We start from the raw sequence: 21598 nt of genomic DNA on the forward strand, positions 1-21598 counted from the left end.
GCACGGTTACTCGCTATGACTTGATCGCCTTCTTTTGTAGTATTCGAGTTTCGGGGCGGGCAGTTGGATTCGCGCGATTGTGAAAAGTTGTCGTCAACGTGGAGTGTTCAGGTACAAAGGAATTGGGAGGCTGGTTGGAGGGGTGTGCTGAAACCCATGCGTGTTCACGTGAAGGGAAAAGAAATATAAATAGGGCACCACGGAGCGCGGTGGGTAGAAAAAGTCGAAGAAGAAAGGTAGGGAGCGGACGGCCGAATGCGATGTGCCTGACGAGAAGTTGGCAGGATGATTGACGACGTTAATCAGCTCTGCTCTGTGGGATGATGTTCCTTTTTCCTGCATGATGGCTCTTCCTCCAAGCACGGGGCATGCTAAGCCTCATAGAGACTAGCGCGCCGGCATTGTCAAGTCAAGTGCAATTGGCGCACGGGCCATTCAATTACCTGTCAGGCTGTCAGGCTGTCACCGCAAGGACCAGGCTGACGATGTGCTCGACGACAACAGAAACCAGTAATTAATTTATCGCTGCAATGCATAGATCATAAGAGCCGTGTCACTATAGCTCTCAGGGTTTGTGACCCAGCTTGAACAACAACAAACATTCTCTTGCCGAGACTCGTGTCACCATGGGTCAACCTGTCTTAGTGGTCAGTTGTGACAATGCAACTCCAACAAGGCCGCAAATGACAAGATCAGATTGTCAGATCCACACTCATCCGAAATGCTCAAGTTGCATTATTATGCATGTGCGCTTAGCCTGTGGAGCCTCCATCTTCCTCTCTCGGTGTTTCCTTGTCAGAAGCTGTGTTAATAGGATTGATATGCTCCGTAGGTCGAGTGCCATTTCATCTGTTCTGGGCTGGGGATGCATGATTGTGGCCTGGTACTATTTATGACACACGTCCGGAGCACGCAGAATCTGCTAGTGAGTAATCATCTGAGCCTTAGCGCGAATGGAAGCTCGTCGAGTTTTCTTTGACATGGGGCTGGGTGGCGGACCTGATGTGTGTTGACCTTAAAGTAAATGGATTCGAAGTTGTCAGTTTATAGCTGATCATGAAGACTTTTTCTTATTCGGCGGTTTGCAACAATATTGCGCCACAAGTGTACATACTCTATGACCTGTCCAAAAGCCCATCTGGTCAACGCTCTCAACAAAGTCACATAATTAAACTTGTCGGAAGCGAGCCGTACTCTAAACAGCAGTGTCGGATAGATCCGATAACAGCATGAACATAGTACACGTACTCAATGCGTAATATTCCAAGTTTGGAGATGACCGGAACAGGAATACGTTCACGCCTGGAGGATTTATTTCTACTACGCAATTTGCCCTCTTATTATTTTCTCAACTACGGAGTACGTATAACCGACAGAGCAGGAGGATCTCGATGTAGGGTAGTCAGACTTTGCTGGCTGCTGTCCGACCACCTGGGCCACCCATATTTACGGGGCGACGGCCGCTGTCGACGCACCGGGTCCAATCGGCTCAAGCCCAATTAATCCCGATTTTCTGATTGCTAAAGCGCATCTCGCCTCCGACTCCCCTACTCTTAGAATCGAAGCGTCAGTCTTCATTCTTTGTTCTCTCGTTGCCAAACACATATCTACATCACCCACGATGGCATCAATAGCTACGTCGATGCAGCGAGCTCATGCACCAGTTCGCCGCGCATTCGCGTGCTCGACTCACGCGATCCGGACACTCGCCACCATCCCTGATGCCCCTCCGAGCGCCAAACCGAAACGAAAGACGTACTTTAAAGATGCAAACATTGCTTCGTTCAACGACTTTGTCGGCGCATCCGATGAGTCTCTGTCGCAGTCGGAAGCCTTTGCACTGCGCACCGCCCAAGTCGGTCCCGAGGGCAAGAAGAAGACTATCACCCGCCTCCCCGAGTGGCTCAAGACGCCCATACCTGCCGGAAACGACAACTTCAAGGCGATCAAGAAAGACCTCAGGGGACTAGGCCTGCACACGGTCTGTGAAGAGGCCAAATGTCCCAACATTTCCGAGTGCTGGGGTGGCAGCGACAAGAGCGCCGCGACGGCGACGATTATGTTGATGGGAGACACATGCACACGAGGCTGCCGTTTCTGCAGCGTCAAGACTTCGCGGGCACCACCTCCACTCGACCCGCACGAGCCAGAGCACACGGCTGAGGCACTGGCACGATGGGGACTAGGGTACGTTGTCCTGACGAGCGTTGACCGAGACGACCTTGTCGACGGAGGATCGCGACATTTCGCCGAGACAATCCGCAAAATCAAGCAGAAGAAGCCGAGTCTACTTGTCGAAGCCCTGACGGGTGATTTCAGGGGAGATCTGGAACAGGTGGCGGTCATGGCGGAGAGTGGATTGGACGTCTATGCGCACAACGTTGAAACGGTGGAGGCGCTCACTCCTTACGTCAGAGACCGCAGGGCAACATTCAGGCAGAGCCTGGACGTGCTTAGGCATGCGAAGGAGGTCAGGGGTCAAGAGGGCATCATCACCAAGACCAGCCTGATGCTGGGCTTGGGAGAACAAGAAAAGGAAGTCATGGACGCGCTGACTGGTGAGTAGCCTCATCCGTTTGCACACGAGGATTGAGCTGACAAGCATAGAACTACGCAAAGCCAACGTTGACGTTGTTACGTTTGGCCAGTACATGAGGCCGACGAAGCGCCACCTCAAAGTGGAGAAGTACGTTACGCCTGATGAGTTCGAAATGTGGCGCCAACGAGCCATCGACATGGGCTTTCTCTACTGCGCCAGTGGCCCTCTTGTCCGCTCCTCATACAAAGCTGGCGAAGCGTTCATTGAGAACGTGCTCAAGCAGAGGGCCGGCAACAAGGCCCCCTCAGGAACCACCATCAACCACGCCCAAGCGGCCGATAGCATCACTGCGCCCTGAACTTTGGTCAGATGGATTGTACATATGGAAACTCTGCATGGACTGGCGTTGGCGGGACGGCGTGATTCAACTTTTCCTGGATGGGCAGCCTTCAACAACGGCTGGACAATATATTTTTAATACCCCAACTCCAAACACCGCTGTGAATAAAGCAGTTAGCTGCTGTCCCAGATTCCCCGCAATGTCGTCAATCCGATCAACAGGGCCTCTTCTGTTCGTATCGTCCTGCTTCCCTGGTTTGGCAAGATATTGACCCAATGGTCGAAGAGCTCCTTCGTCTTGGCCCCCTGCACGCCCATCCCCTTCAGTTTGTCGTCGTTCATGGAAGCGTACTCCAGTCCCCTCGGCCCACCAAACACCACTAATAAGTGCTTGAACGGAGCGACCCGCTTCCCGGCCGGAAAGACCTTGGAGGCTGGCTCTCCACGTTCTGAGGTACCGATGCTGAGATCATAACCGTCCTCAAAGGGGCTCTCCTCGAAAATTGCCGAGAGTGAGGCGCACTTCCTCACTTGATAGCCCCAGTAGTATCCACCCTCTGTTCTCGGTGCTTCAGGATGAATGCATTGAGGAGCCGCATTCTCGTCCTCAGGGAACTGCAGTGTTACTCTAGTTTTCGGGGGGATCTGCTCAGCGATTTCCACAGGCTCCTCGAGGCCGACTTCCACCAGGGTGCCCCCATTTTGTGCTCGTCCCGCAACTGTCACACCTTCCCTATACTGTATCCATTCTTTCGGGTTGGGGTGGTGGGGCATGTCGAGACTCGGTAGCAGCGCCGTCTTCTGGAGATTGGGATGCAGTGGAAACAGGGTCTTCCTCATGAATGGCGGTGCCTCGATATAGGATAGAATATGGGCGATGAAGTGGCAGGGGTCTGTATCGCCAGTGTATGAGTTGGGGTCGACATTGCGAAGGCGCGAAGCGGGAGGTGAGTCGTCAAATATAATGACTTCGTCGACGGAGAACACTGCTAGAGCACGTGCGATTCGCCCTGGCAGGGTGAGGCGCTGATCCGCGGTAACAAGACTATTTGGGTTAAAAATGACAGGCAGCAAGTATCTGAAGCGTTTCCCTACTTGGCAAGAACACTGCTCGGCACAGCGACAGATATTGTCCAGTCACGACCACCTTCAAGAGGGTTGAAGATGGCGGATGGCTTGAAGGAGGACCTGTCTTGGGAGGGATTGGCCCGACCATTGTGGCCAATCTTGCGCTTCTTTATGACTGTCAAAAGCTGATTCCCGAAGAATCTAGAGATCAGAGCTCACCTTGGCGTTGCGCTCGTGGAATGACATGATGTATAGCGTTTTGTTGTACGTGAGTATTAGCGACTTTCGTAATCCGTCAGTTTACAAAAAGTTGGACTTGGGTGGGTAGGGAAAGTGGCAGAATCTCCAAGGTAGCTCCACCGCCTGCCAAATACAGCGGCAGCCCACTTCTAATGTCCAATAAATGTGCCAGCTGGTCTGGGAACTGTCGCATCCCATCATCGCTGACCTCCGCTGCTCACGCCTAAACCATCGCAAAATACTTGACGATTACATTGACCAACCTACAGAATGAGTGGCCCCGTGAGCATCGGTTCAGCAGCCGAGTGGCAGAGCCTGCTGGACTCCACGACGGTAGTCATTGCAGACTGTACGGATACTGCCCCTCGTTGCAGTATTGCCGAGCTTGCTTTATCACTAACACGAGTCTAGTCTACGCCGACTGGTGCGGCCCGTGCAAGCAGATCGCGCCTCACTTCGAACGTCTCGCCAAGGAGCACTCTCGACCCAAGAAAGTCGCCTTTGCCAAAGTCAACGTCGACTCGCAGTCCACCATTGCCCAAACGCAGGGCGTGGCCGCGATGCCCACGTTCAAGATCTTCCACAACGGTGCCTGTGTAGAGACTATCAAGGGCGCCAACCCGTCGGCCTTGACAGAAGCGATCAGCAAAGCTGTGAGCCTGGCGAACACACCAGGTGGCAACCCTGGCGAAATCTTCAAGACACCTGGCCGGACCCTGGGTGGTGGACAGACTGCGGGTGGCGGCATCGACTTCGGCAAGCTCATCAACATAGTGATCATGTTTGTGGGGCTGTACTTTGTCTCACTCCTTTCGGCACGTAACAAAAAGGAAGAGTAGACAGGGACTATACTGACTGTGGCGCACAGTTTGACGGGTACAAGGCGGCGGAGAGCTCGAGGTTCAACAAGCATCAGACGCCAGCTCCAGCCAAGAAGGGCCCTGCTAGTGCTGGGACTAAGGGTGCCGAGGCGAAGGCTTCTGGGAGTGCGAGGGCAGCGCAGAAGCCTACGTTCAGGACGTTGTCGGACCTGGGGGGTGATTAACGAGGATGGATTAGTCTTGTGTAATTGTTTAGCGTTGCGATTGAGCGTCAGTTGTCATTCAGATTCGATTCAAAGATACTTCATATTGGTCAACGCTCTACAACTGATAATTCTCAGTGCGAACCATGCTTACCCATCCACATATCCTACCCTTGTTACAGATACAACGTTTCACCGTATTCTCCATCAAAGACTTTGTTCAAGCTGTAGAGAACTTCACGCCCTACTGCTAGTCGTTGATACCTTGGGTCAATATGCTACGCAAAGGGGCATTTCTAGCTTGAAGGAGATAAAAATGATTCAAGAACTCGAGCTACTAGACATGACGGAGAGACAGTGTCATCAAGATATGTCAGAGGACTCGATTTAGCGGAGCAATAAAGCTGTGCACGCAGATACATGCACGTGTTTCTGACCGACCCGGCGCCGACATCGTGTTCTTATCGCTGCTCCAGCGATATCTCTTGGCTCGCCGCTCATTGAGTACCAATGAAGATATTTGAATGATGGACTGGATCTCAAGAACTGGAGGACCGATCTGGACCCTTTTTCTGACCTATTACAACCTGCTTATTCCTACTCACGGTCACGTGCTTTCGCGTCCCGCCCAAAAAGTCCAAGATCGATGTTGCCGATCTCAGACAACGAACCTGTATCAACGATCTTTTGTACAATATTGTATTTTACACCCATCATGCTGTCGGCGCGGGGCATCAGGTATGCCTGCACTCGGCCGAACCAACTTGCGACAGGGCGCAGTCCATGTATTTCTGCATCCGCCGTATATATCCGACGTTCTCTTCAACCGATACAGCTCCAAACTACGAAATCATATCTCTCGACTTCGAAAACCTTGCGACGGGAAGAGCAGACAATAGAAGATGCTGAGAAAGTTGTCCGGGATGCGAAACAGCGGTTTCGTGACACTTTGCCAAAAGACTACCTCTCCCCCACCGAGTACACCCTCTACGTTCGACTGTTTGGCCCGCCCCTGCGAGAAACAAGCCCCGAAGATGTTGGCATTGACACGCACGCCGACATGGCTGGTGCGTCAATGAAGGCTTCCGATGAGGGCACCGTACTCAAGGAGCTGAAGGGCGGAGAATTTGAAGAGATCACATACAAAATCCCACCGAAAGAGGCTCCACTCGAGCCAGACTTGGAGGACTTGGACAGCGAAGCGCGAGCCGAAGACTTGATAACAGAAGAGCAAGAGAGAGATCGGGCCTTGAAAGAGCAGCTACAAGAGGAGGCCGCGGCTGAGGCCGAGGCGGAAGATGAAGCATGGAGTTTCTCCGAGGAGGAGATTGAGAAGATTGCCAGTGAGGAAGGCCTAAGCGTGGAACAAGTCCGTCAGCTCGCTGCTACGAAGCCCACTCCAGAACAGCTGGCTGCTCTGGAGGATCACTTTGGTCTTTCTGAGGAGACTGAGGGGCCGAGTGAAGAAGAGTCAGCTGCTATCCAGGACATGCTCATGCAAGCTTCACAGCGGAAGGCGCCCAATCTTCCATTGCGGGAGGAGCCAGAGTCCCTGACGCCCCAGGACTACATTGATGCCGTGGCGAGGAATCCCCGAGAGGCTAAGGCCATGAGGACGTTGGCAGACGACTTTGCAAGGACACAGAAAGAGCAGCAGGAAGCTGAAGAACGAATGGAGGCGGAACAAGAAGAGGGCGAGGCGGTGGAAAGTCAAGAAGAGGCCAGCGCCAAGTCATGGCCAGAGGAGTTTCCGCTCCGAATAGCTACCGGCGAGCTGGACGAAGGGTTCACCCGTTTCCATCCCTACACCGTTGAGGGCAGCTTCCATGGCAAGTCGATGGAAATTGCCCTGCCCACAGCAGAGTTTGTGCAGCCGATATCTGAGCTCCTGCGCCGATCGCACATCCGACACGTGCGAGAAGCGGCGGAAGCCAGCTTTGGCGGTTCAGGGCTGCCCTTGTCTCCGGAGACTGTCTATGGGCTGAGGTCGGGGAGCATGGGTGGAGTAGGCCTATCGGCAACTCAGCGCCACATGACCGAAGTGGAGGCTGATGCCTTTCTGGCCGGCTTCATGCCCGCTGCGTACGCCTCTGTGTACTCCATCGTGCGCGAAGTGCGGAAGCGTCTTGGCAGCGAGTGGATCCAATCAAAGCTGAAGAGCGGCGAAGGCCTCAGTGTGTTGGACGTCGGTACTGGCGGCGCTGGTATCATTGCCTGGGAGCAGATACTGAATGCGGAGTGGCGGCTGCTGAAAGAAAAGGGGGAAGTCGAGGGGGACAAGATCCCGGGGCGCAAGACGGTCATTGTAACGTCCGATCGCCTCCGGAACCGCGTCAAGACGTTTCTGGACAACACGACTTTCTTGCCGCGACTGCCTGACTACGAACACTCTGGCGAGATGAAGGGCGAGCGGCTGGATGGCGGCGGCAAGGAACAGCCTCGCAAGTCATACGACGTTATCATCTCGTCTCACATGCTCCTTCGCGAAAAAGAGACACACCGACGCCAGGCAATCTTGAACAACCTGTGGAATCTGCTGCGCAAGGACGGTGGCGTTCTGGTCATGCAGGAGAAGGCTCACCCGCGGGGCTTCGAAGCCATAGCACACGCGCGTCACAATGTGCTCTACAATTTTCTGCTTCCCCCGTCAGGCGAACCGCGGATCGGCCCAGAGGAGTTCAACCCAGCTTTCCACCGCGAACCCGAGCCGGGACATGTTGTTGCTCCCTGTACAAACCAGGGTCTATGCCCCATGTACGTGGAGCCTGGGCAAGGTATTGGACGCAAAGACTTTTGCCACTTCAGCCAACGGTTCATCCGGCCAAATTTCTACGTCAAGATGCTTCGGAAGCAGACGGATAACCAGGGTGACGTGCAATTCAGCTACTTTGCCGTGCAGCGCGGTGTTCCCATTGCCGCCGATCAGCCAACGGGCAAAAAGGCCACCGAGCTTGCAAAAGAAGGCTACGAGAACACAGAAGAGAAGCCGAACATGTTGACGCTGCCGCGCCTCGTCAATCCGGCACTTAAGCGAAAAGGCCATGTGACCATGGACGTCTGCACCCCAGCCGGCAAGATTGAGCGATGGACTGTGCCCAAGAGCTTTAGCAAGCTTGCATATCACGACGCACGCAAGACGCGCTGGGGAGATTTGTGGGCTCTTGGGGCCAAGACCACGGCCGAGCGCCCGCCCCGGAATGGCAAGCCAGTCGCAAAGGCTAAACTGAAGCAAGACTCAAAAAAGAAGGGACGCAAGTCCGTGATCGGTGACGAGGCAGAGCAGCAGCAAAGGAGGAGACTGACCAAGGAGGAGAGGCAGAAAGCTAAACTGGAGCAAATGGAGGCGCTGGAGCGGGAGCATGACGAGGCTGTTGATGAGATGGTGGATGCGGACATTGGCTTGGACGAGGACATTAGGAGGGAGATGGAACGTGAAGGCAAGAGGTGATGTCGACTGAAGGGGAGGTTGTACAACTGTGTATCATATGTATTGCATATCTGGCGTTGGCTAGGGATACCCATCTATCTAGTATGTGTCTTGCTCAGTCGCGGGGGTTCGCTTCGTCCGTGATCATCATGTCCTGTTGGATTGTGCATCTCCTATCTCAGCGATAAGTCGGTGGCGTGGTGGGAGTGTCTGGTGCATCTCCGGATGCTGAATCAGTCAAATGCCGCCGCCCTGATTGGACGCGGTCCTCGGCTCGGAGCATGGCGTCAATGGCGATGGGGGATAGCAAGCCGATTGCGGATACTTTAGCGTGCATCCATCTTTTTTCGTTAGGATGGGGGTTTTGTAATTGGCATCCCAAGGTTATCCAGCGTGGTGCGCAGTCTAATGATTGACAATCTCTCTCTTTTGCTTCTAGCTGTGCTTGTGTATCCTGCTTTCCATTCTTTTCACGCAAACTCCATTTCAGGTAACAACCACAAGACGAGTATTCCCTTGGGCAGTCTTCCCTTCTCGACAAACCCATCCTTGGAGGGGCACCTACCTCACTCGCAGAGGGGCAATAAACAAGGGTCCAGCTCCAGGTCGACACATCCCACCATGGCTGCCATTCTGCCCTCAAACGACGAGCCACAATGGCTCCCTGCCCCAGCCCCAATCTCCCTCCTCACTGCTCAAACCTGCACCGATCACGTTCATCTGATTCTCGGCACAAACCCACTGGCCTCGTCGCGAGTGTCGCATTCCATATCCTCTGGCGCAAAGCCCGTCGTTGTCGCGCCGCACGACTCCGAGATTCACTACGCGCTCCAACGGCGAATCGATGAGGGTGACGTGCAGTGGCATCAGAAGCAGCTCCAGGAAGATGACCTCTTCAACCTCGGACGCCAAGAGGTGGGCAAGGTCGTAGACGCTGTCTTCATCACCTTTGCCCCCCGTGATGCGAAACGTGTGTGCTGCCCCAGGAACACCTGTCTTTGTCTTCCTCTTGCTGATCAGACACAGATGTGAAGATAGCAGAGATTTGCAAACGAAATCGCATACCGATCAATGTTATCGACGCGCCCGACTTGTGCACCTTCACCCTCCTCAGCGTCCACTCCGACGGTCCCCTTCAAATCGGTGTCACTACCAACGGCCACGGCTGCAAGCTCTCGTCTCGCATCCGCCGCGAGATCGCCTCGTCCTTGCCTCCCTCGCTCGGCAATGCAGTCACCCAGATCGGGCGGATACGGAAACTCGTGCAGCAGGGCGATGCTGCCATTGGCGACATGGACGACTCCACCGGCCAGGGAAGCTCGTTTAACAAACTGATCAAGGAAGGCTCCGATGAAGAGGCCAAAACGAGACGAGTGAGGTGGCTGAGCCAGGTCTGCGAATACTGGCCTCTGCGAAAGCTTGCCACCCTTACCGAGGAAGATGTCGAGAGGGTGTTTGCGTCCTACACATCCTCTCCTTCAACGAAGCCGCCGCCTTCACCGCCAGGGTCATCATTAGGCAGGATCATCCTCGCTGGCTCAGGACCTGGCCATCCTGATCTACTCACCCAGGCAACCCACAAGGCCATTCAGGCCGCTGACATCATTCTGGCGGATAAGCTCGTACCGTCTGGTGTGCTGGACCTGATCCCTCGGAGGACGCCCGTGAGCATCGCCAAGAAATTCCCTGGGAACGCGGACGCGGCGCAACAAGAGCTACTCGACGCAGGTCTCGCGGCCTACCTCTCGGGACGCACCGTGCTGCGCCTGAAACAAGGCGACCCGTACATCTACGGTCGCGGAGGCGAGGAATACGCCTTTTTCAGGGCCCATGGCGTCCCGAACGAGAAGATTGTCGTCTTGCCTGGCATCACGAGCGCCCTCAGCGCGCCCCTGTTCGCGAGCGTGCCCAGCACGCAGCGCGACGTCGCCGACCAGGTGCTCATCTGCACAGGGACGGGCAAGAAGGGCAAGCCACCAAAGCCACCACCATATGTCGCTTCGCAGACTGTCGTCTTCCTCATGGCGCTGCATCGTATAGGAGGGCTGGTGGCCGAGCTAACGCGTCTTCTGCCCGCCACAGAGGCCTCAGAGGAGGAGAAGCCCGGACGAGAACTCTGGCCGTTTACTACGCCCTGTACTGTCATTGAGAGGGCCAGTTGCCCGGATCAGCGCGTCATCCGCACCACTCTGCGACACGTGGTGGAGGCCATTGACGTGGAGGGCTCCCGCCCGCCGGGTCTACTCGTTGTTGGAAGGGCATGTGAGGTGCTGCATAAGAACGAGGACAGAGGTCGCGCATGGATCGTAGAGGAAGGTTTTCGGGGACTTGATGTGGGGGACACGAGTGCCCTGGCTGACCTGAAAGAGTTGGCGGCCTTGGCCTCGTGAACCGGGGATTGGAGCAAAGGAACGGGAGCGTCATGATAAAGTTGCATGGGGCGGAGTTTTGTTGACTTTGGAGTAGCATACCCAGAAATGGTGATCATCAGCGTGCCCAACAAGAGCACATTCAGTACGGCAGTCGGTTTTTTATATATAATTTTTTTTTTCTAATTTGTATTTGCATCCATGATATATACAGAAGAAGCTGAAGACGATTGTCAGATGCTGTGCTATGTTATGCTACGCATGGGGTGGCCACGCTGCGCCCAGTAATTACCCTTCATATAAACAAAATATTAGACTACCCCTTTACGATCTGCCTCTTTTCTGCGAGTCTAGGAGAGCTCTTGCCCGTGCTCACCACGTGAATGACTCTTCAAAGAAATCGCAGACCGTCTCTCCCTGCACCGCAATCGCTGCACTTCGCACATCATCGGCCAGGGCGCCGGGTCCGCAGACCGTCACGCACATGGCGCCCACCTGCTCCGCCATCTCCTTGGCCAGGAGTAGCGGGATGTTGGGACGTCCGGGGAACAATTTCACCGTCTCGCTAGGCGGCGACATGTCCCTCGCGTTGTTGGGACGGGTGATGAAGACGTTGATGCGGAGAATGTCTCTGCGATGCGGGATGCGCAGGATCTCGGTCATCCACTCACGCACCCACTCCAAAGAGTCGTACTCGCGAATGACCCACACCAAGGTTACCCGCCGAGTGGCAATGGTGCCCTCGTTGTATCCCTTCAGGAGATGCCTGATGTAGGACATTTGGTGTGTAATGCCCGTCGACCCTGCAAAGAGAACGGCGTGGCCGTAAGAATCTAGGGAGTGGTGGCCCGCGTACGGGCCTTCCATGGCGGCTTTCATGAAGACCGCCGGTGAACCAAAGCGCTTGCTGTGGGCGACCGTTGTGTCGTACAGCTTCCGAGTGAAGCCTGTTTGGGCAGCGATGAGGAACGAGACGGATGTCGTGGTCCTGGAGTAGTCAATGCCTGTCAGTGGCTCCTTCTCAGCCACCGGGAGACCGGAGTCGCGAGTGGCATGATGGTCGACCCAGGCAATGGAGAAGGGGTGGCATTCCCAGCGGTTGACGCCCCAGAAGCGCAGGTAAGCGTGGGTGCCAGGCTTGATATCGACGTGTCGCGGCAGAGTCAATGTCACGCGAGTAACGTCGTGAGGCATTGCCTGGCACCTGGCAGTGGTAAAACCAGCACGCGTCCAGTTGCAGTAAGCTAGACGGGCGAACCGAGCGAAGCGATCAAGACCCCATAGGATAAGGATGGCAATGATCCACGGCAGTTGAGGCAGACCGCCCTCGATGTGGGCCGTGGCGCAATGGATGAGGGTGCCACCGAAGGTGATGATAGCCAGGGCGATGTGCGAGTTGAGGAATGTCTCGTAGAAGGCATGGCGCACTGGGCTCAGCGATCCAATTAAGAGTATGACCATGCCAATCGTCGCAATCCAGCCTGAACCGTAGAACCAGCTGGTGACGGACGCCTCTGCGGCGCCCGACCACTCGAGGTCGGCAACCGCTGGGATGGACCACGAAATAGTGTGGATGACGGCTTCGATGATAACCACGCGGCCCATCCAGCGGTGCAGCAGGTTGTAGGTGTCGAAGCTGATGTGCAGCATCCATATCAACGGGTTGTTGCGTCCGGCCAAGATGATCAAGGGGACCATGTTGACCATGGACAGGGTGCCAGAACGTCCACGAATCTCGGCACACAGGGCATACTTGTTTTCCTGGTTCCAATCCACCCAGAACAGGTAGATCGTGTTCGAGAGGAGGAACACTCCAACGACAATCGTGTGGAAACGAGACGGAAGGGTTCCCATGTGGCCGGCGATGGAGAGGCGAATCTCGCGGTTGTGGCGCTTCTTTCCCAGAGGCGCGTACAGAACATACCTCTTGATCCAGGGCATCCACTCGTGCTGCGAGTATTTCCAGTAAGTCTGCTTCTCCCGCGGTTGGGTCATGGCGGCGACTTGCCGCAGCTGCATCCAGAGCAGCTGCGAGATGCGGATACCCAACACGAGCAGTGCTGCGATTCCCAGCATCCACCATATGCCTCTCTTAAAGACCATGTTCATGGGCTGATTCACACCAGCGAGGTCTTGGTAGTATGGGGCGATGGTGGAGGTCGGCTCGGCGTCCTCAGACACGGCATCAGCAGCACGCTCGACGATTCGCGAGGGAGTCATGAGGTCTGATGGAGCGACGTTGGCGATCCCGCGCCGGACAGAGTCGTAGAGTTGATCCATCTTTGCATGCGAGCCGCGGTGGATCATTTGTGTGTCTGGTTTTATTTTATTTTCGAAGGATGAAGAAAGAATCCTTGTCGTGGGCGTTCCTCAGATTCCTCTTGTCTGCCCTCCCCTTGTTGATGAATCACCAAGCTGACTTGGCTCGAATGAACAATGCAAAGCTGGCAAAAAAAAAATTCCCAAATCTAGGGACAGATGGCAAAGCTCGAGAACACTAAGTGTTCGTGTTGAATCGCATGGCTGGATGAAGTTCAGGCGCGATTAGTGTGTGTTGAGATGTGTGGTCGCCGTTGTTCGTATACGAGATGTTCGACCTAGACGGCGAAACGTGTACGGCCAAGTGACTGGCGACAGAAGGATCGAATGTGCTGAGAAGCGAAAACACCCTTCGCCTGAGCCGTGATGGTCACGGGCTGGTAAGATATACCCGATTGCTGTGACGCAAAGACAGTCAGAGAGGATGAGCAGGCGATACCAGTCGCTGTTGTATGCGGTGATGCAATGCGTGTCTAAAAATGCAACGAAAGGTCTAGTATGTGGCGGTTGATGATGAACAGCGGACACTGAAAAGGAAAACGAGTGAGAATGCTGGGGAAGGGGAGAAGTAAAGGGAGAGAAAGGAAGTTGACGACGATCATAGCCCAGGTGAGAATCGAGATGAAGAGAGGCCCGGGAGCAGTGGGCTTTTAGCGTCGTACCTCCCCTGAGGCTCAGCGAAAGCTTGGCCCGACAATCCTAACCGCATTCCTTGGCGAATTCTGGGCTGCCAGGATGCGGCATGATGTCTATTAGGATGGGGTTTTCCAGGTCGTCGCTGGCAGCAGCTTGCTTGGTACGTTCACCGCAGTGTGGTCACATATCACGTCCATACCTGGTACATCTCAATGTGAATGGGGAATTGCCTTGCCGTGATGCCGGGCAACGATGGCAGAAGAACACAAGAACACAGTATCATCTGGAGCAACGAGTACTATTAGCAATACGGACAGAGCTCGACAACGTCCACTCGTTTCGATGCTGTTATCGCCAGCAGGGCCAGCATCCGACCTGCATTGCATTCAGTGGCTGGCGACCCCTGGACTACTGGTGGAGACGCCAGCTAAGCGTACAAGCCATGATCTGGAATTAGGAACGCCACGATGTGCTACTGGCATTTTACCCGTCAACGACCACGTACTGCTCGCGTGTCCGTTCAGCATGAACGCGCTCCAGTGGGATAAATGCGCGACGCATTGAGCAGTCGTTCATAACCATCTCTGACAATGTAACATCGCGGGAACAAAGTGTTTCCTCTCGTTTCTATCCACTAGCCTCGAGCGAAACGCCCAGCAGCACGTGCGAGCCTGTCGGCCCTGTCCTCGAATCTCACAGGCTAGCTGCTTAGCCTGCTTTTCCAGATCGACCCCACCTCATCGCTACGAGGGCAGGCCGACTGGGGCCCTAGCTTCAGATTCCGGTGTAGGCAGGAGCGGCACGCCCTGTCATTGGCCTAGTTTGCGCCTGAAACCAAGCTCTCGGCGCACCACCAAGGTGCAGCTCTCGGCCCTGAACAAACGCTTCCTCACCAATCATCGCCCCGCGTATCCCATCACCACGAAACTTCTTCTGAGGAGCGTGAGCTGAATGAATCGCCAGACGACCTTCGTATACGTACCAGGGCGGCCCCTCCCGGCAAACAAGCTGTCAGCCTGTCAATGTTCTAGCGCTGCTACTCTTCGTTCGGCATCTTCCGCCATCTTGTACTATCATCATGGGCGGGTCTCAATCTCGCTCCTAAGACATATCGGCTGGACAATCGACGTACCTCGGCGTCATGGTTCTGCCATCCTTGGCCCAGACTTGATGGCCCTTTGGCTTCGTTCACCCAGCGAGCCCCCTGCCGTGACCCAAGCTCAAGCGAGGATGGCAGCGGCAAGTGGTTCTTTGTCACCACCGTATTGCCTCAGGCGACAGTATATTGATTGCCCCTCACAAGATTGTTCATCCCATGCTCTGTGGCTGTTCCATCCACCCAGTAAGGTCTAGCTTAACTAGCCTGTCGCAGATTGATGAGCGACAGAGCCTTGGCCGTGCATCCGCGTAGTACATCCCGGCCATCTACAAGGATAAAAACTCTATTCATGGGGTCTCGGCTCGTGGAAGACAGAATGGACTCACTTACCTTTCTGAACCTAGCGGTTCGCCCGTCAGATGCCAAGTGTTCGCAATTTCTACGTGACAGCCAAGGAAATGATGCCACAACGCTGCATGATGGGATGATTGCAATGGCTCCATTGACAGGTGAGACTCTTATCAACGGCGGCGTGCTACCAAGGTGGAAATGAGTGCCTGACAATCAGCCGATTCGAAGCACATGATACGGATCCGTACGTAGGACGACGTAGTGTTATGAAGTGCTCTGCTGGGTAATCAAGTGGTGTGTTCATCCCATATTATCCCATATTATCCCAATACCCTGGCACGTGTCATGCCTGTACCTTAAGCATCTTCTTATTACCTACGGTCTGGGCATGTTTACTGTTTCGACACATCATTATCCAAGATTTGCCGGAACAAACCGAGTAGTATCAACATGGATTCGTACAGTTCACCTCTCCCACGAGGTGGTCCTCGATCTAGTCTGTCGATACGGTGTAATGGATCGTGGTTGGAGTGCCAACAAGCGAGTGCCAACCAGCTTGCAGGCTTCATACATCCTCTTGGTCTCTTCAATGTTGTGCTTTGCAAAGTTCATACCGTATTGCTCCTTTTTGTGATTGTAGCCGCTCTGAGAGCTACTTCAACATGCTGCGCAGGAACGAGTCTTAGTGGCCCAACCAAGGCGAAGTGCCTGATGGCTTTGCAATCTCCTTGCGTGCGTAGCACTCCATGTGCGACCGTTGATTGTGTGAGTGGTGAATGACCATTAGCTACTGCTGTGATCTGCATACCGGAAAAGCAAAGACTCCGCCTGCTGCCACGGACAGCTCGACGCTCGTGCTCTCATCCAGAGGCGACCTTCCGAGGCGATATGTCCCAGTACCTCTCAAAATGTGCATCATTCGTGAGTGGTCGAGTGATAGTGCGGAGTCGCCGTCTTGGGCACACCTACGATAACCCCATGTTCGCCTTTGATCTATCCCGGGCTCTCTGCGGCGGACAAGGAGCCATGCACCTCTGGCTGGATCTTGTTGAAGGACACGGCGAAGAACAATAACGATTAACTCACTGGCCCCGCATAGATGTTGTAGTATATGTGATTTCCATGGTTGACCAATGCGAGCACCATCGTCAACCCGAAAGCCCTGGAAAGGGGGCCTCTATGTGACGGTTTGGAGCGCACCGGAGCCTCCCGTCCGCGCATACGTGAATCTTCTGGCGTGTTGACCAATGGAGTATTTACAACAGACAGAAATATCAGGCAAAGATATGAGGAAGCAGGTTTCCATGATGATTCCTCGTTAGGAAACCCCTTTGGTGAGGCTTGTTGATCATCTGGCGTAGCCTCATCAACAAGATTACCTGCCTTTAAAATGGTTAATTGCAGATGACGTAGCTTGAGCACCTACGCCGTGGTGTGGTATGAGCCAGAACCGCTGTGCGATAAATTTCAAGCGACATGACGGTCATGGAAACTTGTTTGAAAGAGCAGGATCCGCCGAGAAGAACAAATTGATGAGCGGCCTAGGGTAGCCAGGGACCACAACGGGGACATGCTACCTTACTAAGCAGCATCGGCAAGGCGTCAACGTCCAACGGGAAAAGTCGCATCGCGCGTTGCATCATTGCGAACCGGCAAGCTCCTCAGCCACAGCCATTGAGTCTCAACATCATGGGCGCCAACGAGTCAAAGCCGTCTCCGGCACATGTGTTCAAGGCGTACGCATTATCCGACCCAATGCACTCGATGCAGGACAATCACTGACGCTTGACAGCTCTGGGCCGAGTTCGGTGTCACAGGACCTGGTCGATTCGCTGCAATCAAACCATGAGGTGCGAAAGATGCATTCTTTGAATTGGTAGTGACGTCGCTAACAGGAGAAAGACTGATGCTTCTCGATCCCGCCTCGCGGAGGCTCAAATCCAGGCTCGCGTCGCCGCCGAGCTCCAGAAGCACCTCTCACAACAATCAGATGCTCTGCGCAGCGCACACGAGGGCATTGCGTCCGCCGAGGACAAGAAGGCCGACTCCAGCAAGTCCACACCGGCTGTGAACAAGCAAATCGAAAACCTGCGCCATCTCCTGGAGGAACGGAAGCAGGTACGCCCTCTACCCGACAGCGTGGACGGCGCACGGGGGGAGCTAGTGCGGTGCCTGACTGAGAACGACCGCCGACCACTGGACTGCTGGGCCGAGGTGGAAAAATTCAAGACCGAGGTCAAGAAGCTGGAACAAGAGTGGGTGAACAAGGTGACGTCGTAAAAGGCGGCATATTTGGTATGACTGGATCTGGAGACGGGTATAGAAGGATGACATATGTTGTACATTACGGCATTGGCAAAAGAGCATAGACCATGAAGAGAGCGCGAATTCAAAGAGGTAATGAGTCTGTTGCGACGGGCTCGTGTGTGTCTTCCATGGGAGAAGGCTTATCTTTCTGCATCTTGGCTTTGCGACGGAGTCCTTCGGCACGTTTACGCTCACGTCTGGCGGCGGCGTCTTCCCATACTTGCCCTTCTGCATTCTTTTTCAAAGGCGGTGGCTGCTTTGTAGCATTCAATGCATGCTGGAAGCGAGCGATGCGCTTGGTGTTCTCAACGAAACGCTCGTTCGCGACGCTCATGAGCGTCCGCAAGTGCTGCACAGACACTAGCTGTTGTCGTTTCTCACCCACCTGCTGTCCGATGAGTGATTCGAGGGTGAGGCCCATGGACCGCACGGCAACCATGGGCATAACGGGGTCGTCACGAGAGGCTATCAGGTTGACGGCGCCGGATTCCCTGAGCCCAGCTTGAAGGGCGCAGCTTAGGACAAGCTGTGCATGACTAGGCGAGGCCGCGAGAACGTGTAGGATCTGCACGAGGTAGGATGAGTCGATGCCATCCTGGGCATGATGTATGCAAACAAACTCACCATTGGTTCAAATTTGAAGTGTATTAGCCGCCTTCCAGCCGACCCAGCCGACACATCCGCTTCGTCCGCGAGATCTAGCCTTCGGATCCAGGCATCATTCTCCTCCACAGGATCGTGCGAGACGAATAACCAGTTGCCGCCTCCTCCTTTGCCGCCCACGCCAGCGAGTTGGGCATCACCTCCTTCGTCAGACCCGGCAGTCTTGCGCCCCTCAATAAATACGCTCACCCGCCCAGCGCAGCTGCTCGTCGTCACAAGTCCTTCGACAGCATTGATCTCAGCGATGAGGTGTCTAATCCCCTCGTCTACTGAGCCCTTGGGCGATAAATCCGTGTATGTGGCATCGGGGACGGCCAACTGTGACAAAATCTTGGACTTTTTGACTGCAAAGCCAGTCGGAGGGCTAGGAAAACCCTGCATCACGGGCCTATGCTGCAGATTGGATATGCTTGGGGAAAGTTTTGAGGCTGATCGGAGAAATTGCCGGAGGGTGCTAGACTCACATCGAGCAGAAATGGCAAAAATGCGTGGAAGAAGATAGTGAGATATCAGACGCTATTCTCATGTCCTTACGCGGGGTATCACGCGGACGGGGAGGTTCACCTGGTGACCCCCAGACCGATGACGCTCCGGCGAGGCAGACGAAACTCATCTCACTCCTGCATTGTTCAAGTGGAAATGGTCAGTGACGGTATGTTTGATCATCATTCTATCCTTCTTTTGTCTACAAAATCCTCATCGCTGTCTACAGCTGCGAATCAGTGAGCACCGCACTGCTGGTATATTCCTTCCATCCATCCGACCAATTTTAATTCGAAATCAAGAGCCCCAACGCCAACGCAAATGCCCGCCAATCATGCTATCATGAGAAGACACAAAGAAGAAGATCGCCCAGCAAAGGAAGACTAGGCTACCGGCTGGACCACCTTGCCCTCCAATGCCGCGTATCTCGACTTTTTGTTGTGAATGCCGCACTCGGTCTTCTGCTGTCCCTTCCAGCGTCCGGCACGCTCATCCTCCCCCTCGGCAACGGGCACGGTCGAGTGCCAGTCACCGACGCTTTTGTACCCCTGGTCGAGGAGAGCGTTGTAGGGGACGTTGTTCTCCTTGATGTAGTCGTTGACCTGGTTGAAGGACCAGGCAGCCATGGGGTTGATCTTGACAATGTTGCGCTCCTCGTCAAGCTCGATGATGGGGATCGATCCGCGGGCGGCACCCTGAGAGCGTCGACGGCCGTTGAGGACGGCAGCGACCTTGAGCTCGTCGTAAGCACGCTGCAGCGGCTCGACCTTGACGATCCAGTCGTAGAGCTCCGACGAGGTGTTGTATAGCTCGGGGCCGTACGTATTCTCGAGCTCCTGTGCCGTGTTGACGCCATCGGGCTTGAAGATGTGCACGGGCACGTTGGGGTACCGCGCCTTGACCTTGTCGATCAGGTCGTACGTCTCCTGGAAGTGGTAGAGCGTATCGAGGAAGATGAGGTCCACGGTGCGGGACTCTGGGTTCTCCTCCTGGATCTTGGAGAGCATGTCCATGGTGGCGAGGCCGGTGAGACCAAAGGCCGTGGACTGGTAGAGGTTGGGGAACATGATCTTGCAGAAGCGGAGAATGTCCATGGGGTGCATGTGCTCCAGCTGGTCGTTGAGATGCGAGATGTGTGCTTTGGTGAGAGACATGAGGGGCAGGTTGGCCGTCGATGATGAGGGCGAGTAGTCGGACTGGCCAGAGGTGTATCCTGAGTCGATACCGCTGTTGTCGACTTTGGCGTCCGTCATGGACGACTGTCGCGATGTGCTGATGGATGCCATCGTGTGAGGTGTCGAGGAACTGATTGCTGAGGCAAGAGTCGTCTGCGGGTTGTGAGAGCCAGACGTGAGGCACCAACGAGGCACGAGCGGTCGTCGGCGGGTTCTTCAACTATGGTGACACTGATCGACGAGATTGGGATGTGGATGATGGCTCGGTGGTATATGGTATATGCTGGAAAGAAGCAAGAAGTGATGGTGTGTGTTGAATGTCAGGGTATATCAATATGTCCGAGAGGAGAGTTTTGGTCCAGGTCAAGAGGGGGTAGGTATTGTTACGACACGGAAGATTGCAACAGCCTTTACTAATTACAGATCAACTACGGAATATTGGACTCATCCGGGCAGCAGCAGCCATCGATCTGCTTTGTGAGCCTGATTCCACGCTGGACGACTCGGCATTGCGCAATCGCCGCCGTGGAAAAGCTCTCCTGGTGGAGGAGGACGTTTCTGTCTGGAGTCGATCACGACATCGACGCTATGCCTGTCGCGATGGCCGTCGGGCGTGTGAGCTGATTGGCCCTCGGAGCGTCGGCCAGTCTCTGGGGCGAGCAGAATGACTTTTGTCTTTGCCTACACCACCCGCAAGCACAGAGGTATCTGCTACGTACATGTGCTGCTTGGTCAGCTGAGGCTCTCGGACCGGGGACAGGTCTTGATGCGGGTGGAAATTCTATGTTGGCCTTCTGGATCTCGGACGGGATGTATCAACACCAACAATGAATGCATCGTCGGCCGAAAGCGCATGAGTCGAACTGGATGAGCAGACCATCGTTGACTCCCGCTGCTATACTCACTTTGACCTCAATAATCCCTTGAGGTTTCCACGCACAGTCCTAAGGCGATCATTGCGAAATTGCTCGTAGTACTATTAAAACTGTTCTACGTGGTAGAATTCGATAGCGGGCAGTCTCTCGGAAAGTCGTGATTTGAGTGACAGATGTTGCCATCGCCAAGCATCACGGCGGTAGCCGGGTGCAGTCTTTGCAGTCTGAAATGGGTGGGTCTCCGGTTTGGAACTCGCGGGTCGTCGGCCGTCATGTCATTCGGGCGTCGGGCCAACCGACTTCCTCCATGTGCCTTGTGCTTCGCCATAACAATAATCTTTTGTTAATAATCCACGCACGCGAGCGATCGGGCCTCTGAAAGCTTGTTACAACTGATCAGCGCTGATCCAGGCGCGTCATCGTTGTGAACCTGGGGAAGTTACGTAGTCGGGCGCAAGGCATCGTCACGTCAAGACTGTGTCGTGTGCTCCCCTTGACAGGGCCCCAAGGCCCCCCCAATTACGCCAACATTCGGCTGTTATGCGCGGCTTAAGCCCTCAAACCCAGACTGGCATAAGGTCTAGACAACTCTAGCCTTTCGATCTTGGAACTTTCTGATCACGCAAGATGCATTTTGTGAGGCGTAACCTCACTCACCTTCGGTAAACGTGCAGTGACACCATG

The 21598-nt window shown here is 54.6% G+C and overlaps 8 protein-coding genes across 8 annotated transcripts; 4 read left to right on the top strand and 4 right to left on the bottom strand.

The window, feature by feature from the left end:
- Positions 1–1621: 1621 nt before the first annotated feature.
- J7T54_003590 (lipoic acid synthetase) lies at positions 1622–2897 on the top strand (the record flags this gene model as incomplete). The annotated part of the gene is made up of 2 exons (XM_051505089.1): positions 1622–2558; positions 2608–2897. The coding sequence occupies 2 exons, from the start codon at positions 1622–1624 to the stop codon at positions 2895–2897; spliced, it is 1227 nt and encodes a 408-aa protein (XP_051363434.1).
- Positions 2898–3052: 155 nt separating this feature from the next.
- On the bottom strand, positions 3053–4192 carry J7T54_003591 (uncharacterized protein; the record flags this gene model as incomplete). Its single annotated transcript, XM_051505090.1, has 3 exons — positions 3053–3923; positions 3974–4113; positions 4166–4192. 3 exons carry the CDS (start codon positions 4190–4192, stop codon positions 3053–3055), a joined length of 1038 nt encoding a protein of 345 aa, XP_051363435.1.
- Positions 4193–4456: 264 nt separating this feature from the next.
- J7T54_003592 (37S ribosomal protein-like protein) lies at positions 4457–8658 on the top strand (the record flags this gene model as incomplete). The annotated part of the gene is made up of 4 exons (XM_051505091.1): positions 4457–4535; positions 4598–4959; positions 5055–5223; positions 6170–8658. 4 exons carry the CDS (start codon positions 4457–4459, stop codon positions 8656–8658), a joined length of 3099 nt encoding a protein of 1032 aa, XP_051363436.1.
- Positions 8659–9258: 600 nt separating this feature from the next.
- Positions 9259–11027, top strand: J7T54_003593 (Uroporphyrinogen-III C-methyltransferase-like protein; the record flags this gene model as incomplete). The annotated part of the gene is made up of 2 exons (XM_051505093.1): positions 9259–9607; positions 9676–11027. The coding sequence occupies 2 exons, from the start codon at positions 9259–9261 to the stop codon at positions 11025–11027; spliced, it is 1701 nt and encodes a 566-aa protein (XP_051363437.1).
- Positions 11028–11378: 351 nt separating this feature from the next.
- Positions 11379–13313, bottom strand: J7T54_003594 (Ferric/cupric reductase transmembrane component-like protein; the record flags this gene model as incomplete). The annotated part of the gene is made up of 1 exon (XM_051505094.1): positions 11379–13313. The coding sequence occupies one exon, from the start codon at positions 13311–13313 to the stop codon at positions 11379–11381; it is 1935 nt and encodes a 644-aa protein (XP_051363438.1).
- A 3787-nt stretch (positions 13314–17100) lies between these two features.
- On the top strand, positions 17101–17691 carry J7T54_003595 (altered inheritance of mitochondria protein-like protein; the record flags this gene model as incomplete). Its single annotated transcript, XM_051505095.1, has 3 exons — positions 17101–17147; positions 17204–17261; positions 17314–17691. 3 exons carry the CDS (start codon positions 17101–17103, stop codon positions 17689–17691), a joined length of 483 nt encoding a protein of 160 aa, XP_051363439.1.
- A 109-nt stretch (positions 17692–17800) lies between these two features.
- On the bottom strand, positions 17801–18762 carry J7T54_003596 (tRNA wybutosine-synthesizing protein-like protein; the record flags this gene model as incomplete). The annotated part of the gene is made up of 2 exons (XM_051505096.1): positions 17801–18283; positions 18343–18762. 2 exons carry the CDS (start codon positions 18760–18762, stop codon positions 17801–17803), a joined length of 903 nt encoding a protein of 300 aa, XP_051363440.1.
- A 485-nt stretch (positions 18763–19247) lies between these two features.
- On the bottom strand, positions 19248–20150 carry J7T54_003597 (phosphoadenosine phosphosulfate reductase; the record flags this gene model as incomplete). The annotated part of the gene is made up of 1 exon (XM_051505097.1): positions 19248–20150. One exon carries the CDS (start codon positions 20148–20150, stop codon positions 19248–19250), a length of 903 nt encoding a protein of 300 aa, XP_051363441.1.
- Between the last annotated feature and the right edge of the window lie 1448 nt (positions 20151–21598).

The sequence above is a fragment of the Emericellopsis cladophorae genome (assembly GCF_022114955.1).
Source record: "Emericellopsis cladophorae strain MUM 19.33 chromosome Unknown NODE_12_length_473309_cov_116_543296, whole genome shotgun sequence".
In the NCBI taxonomy this organism is placed as follows: domain Eukaryota; kingdom Fungi; phylum Ascomycota; class Sordariomycetes; order Hypocreales; family Bionectriaceae; genus Emericellopsis; species Emericellopsis cladophorae.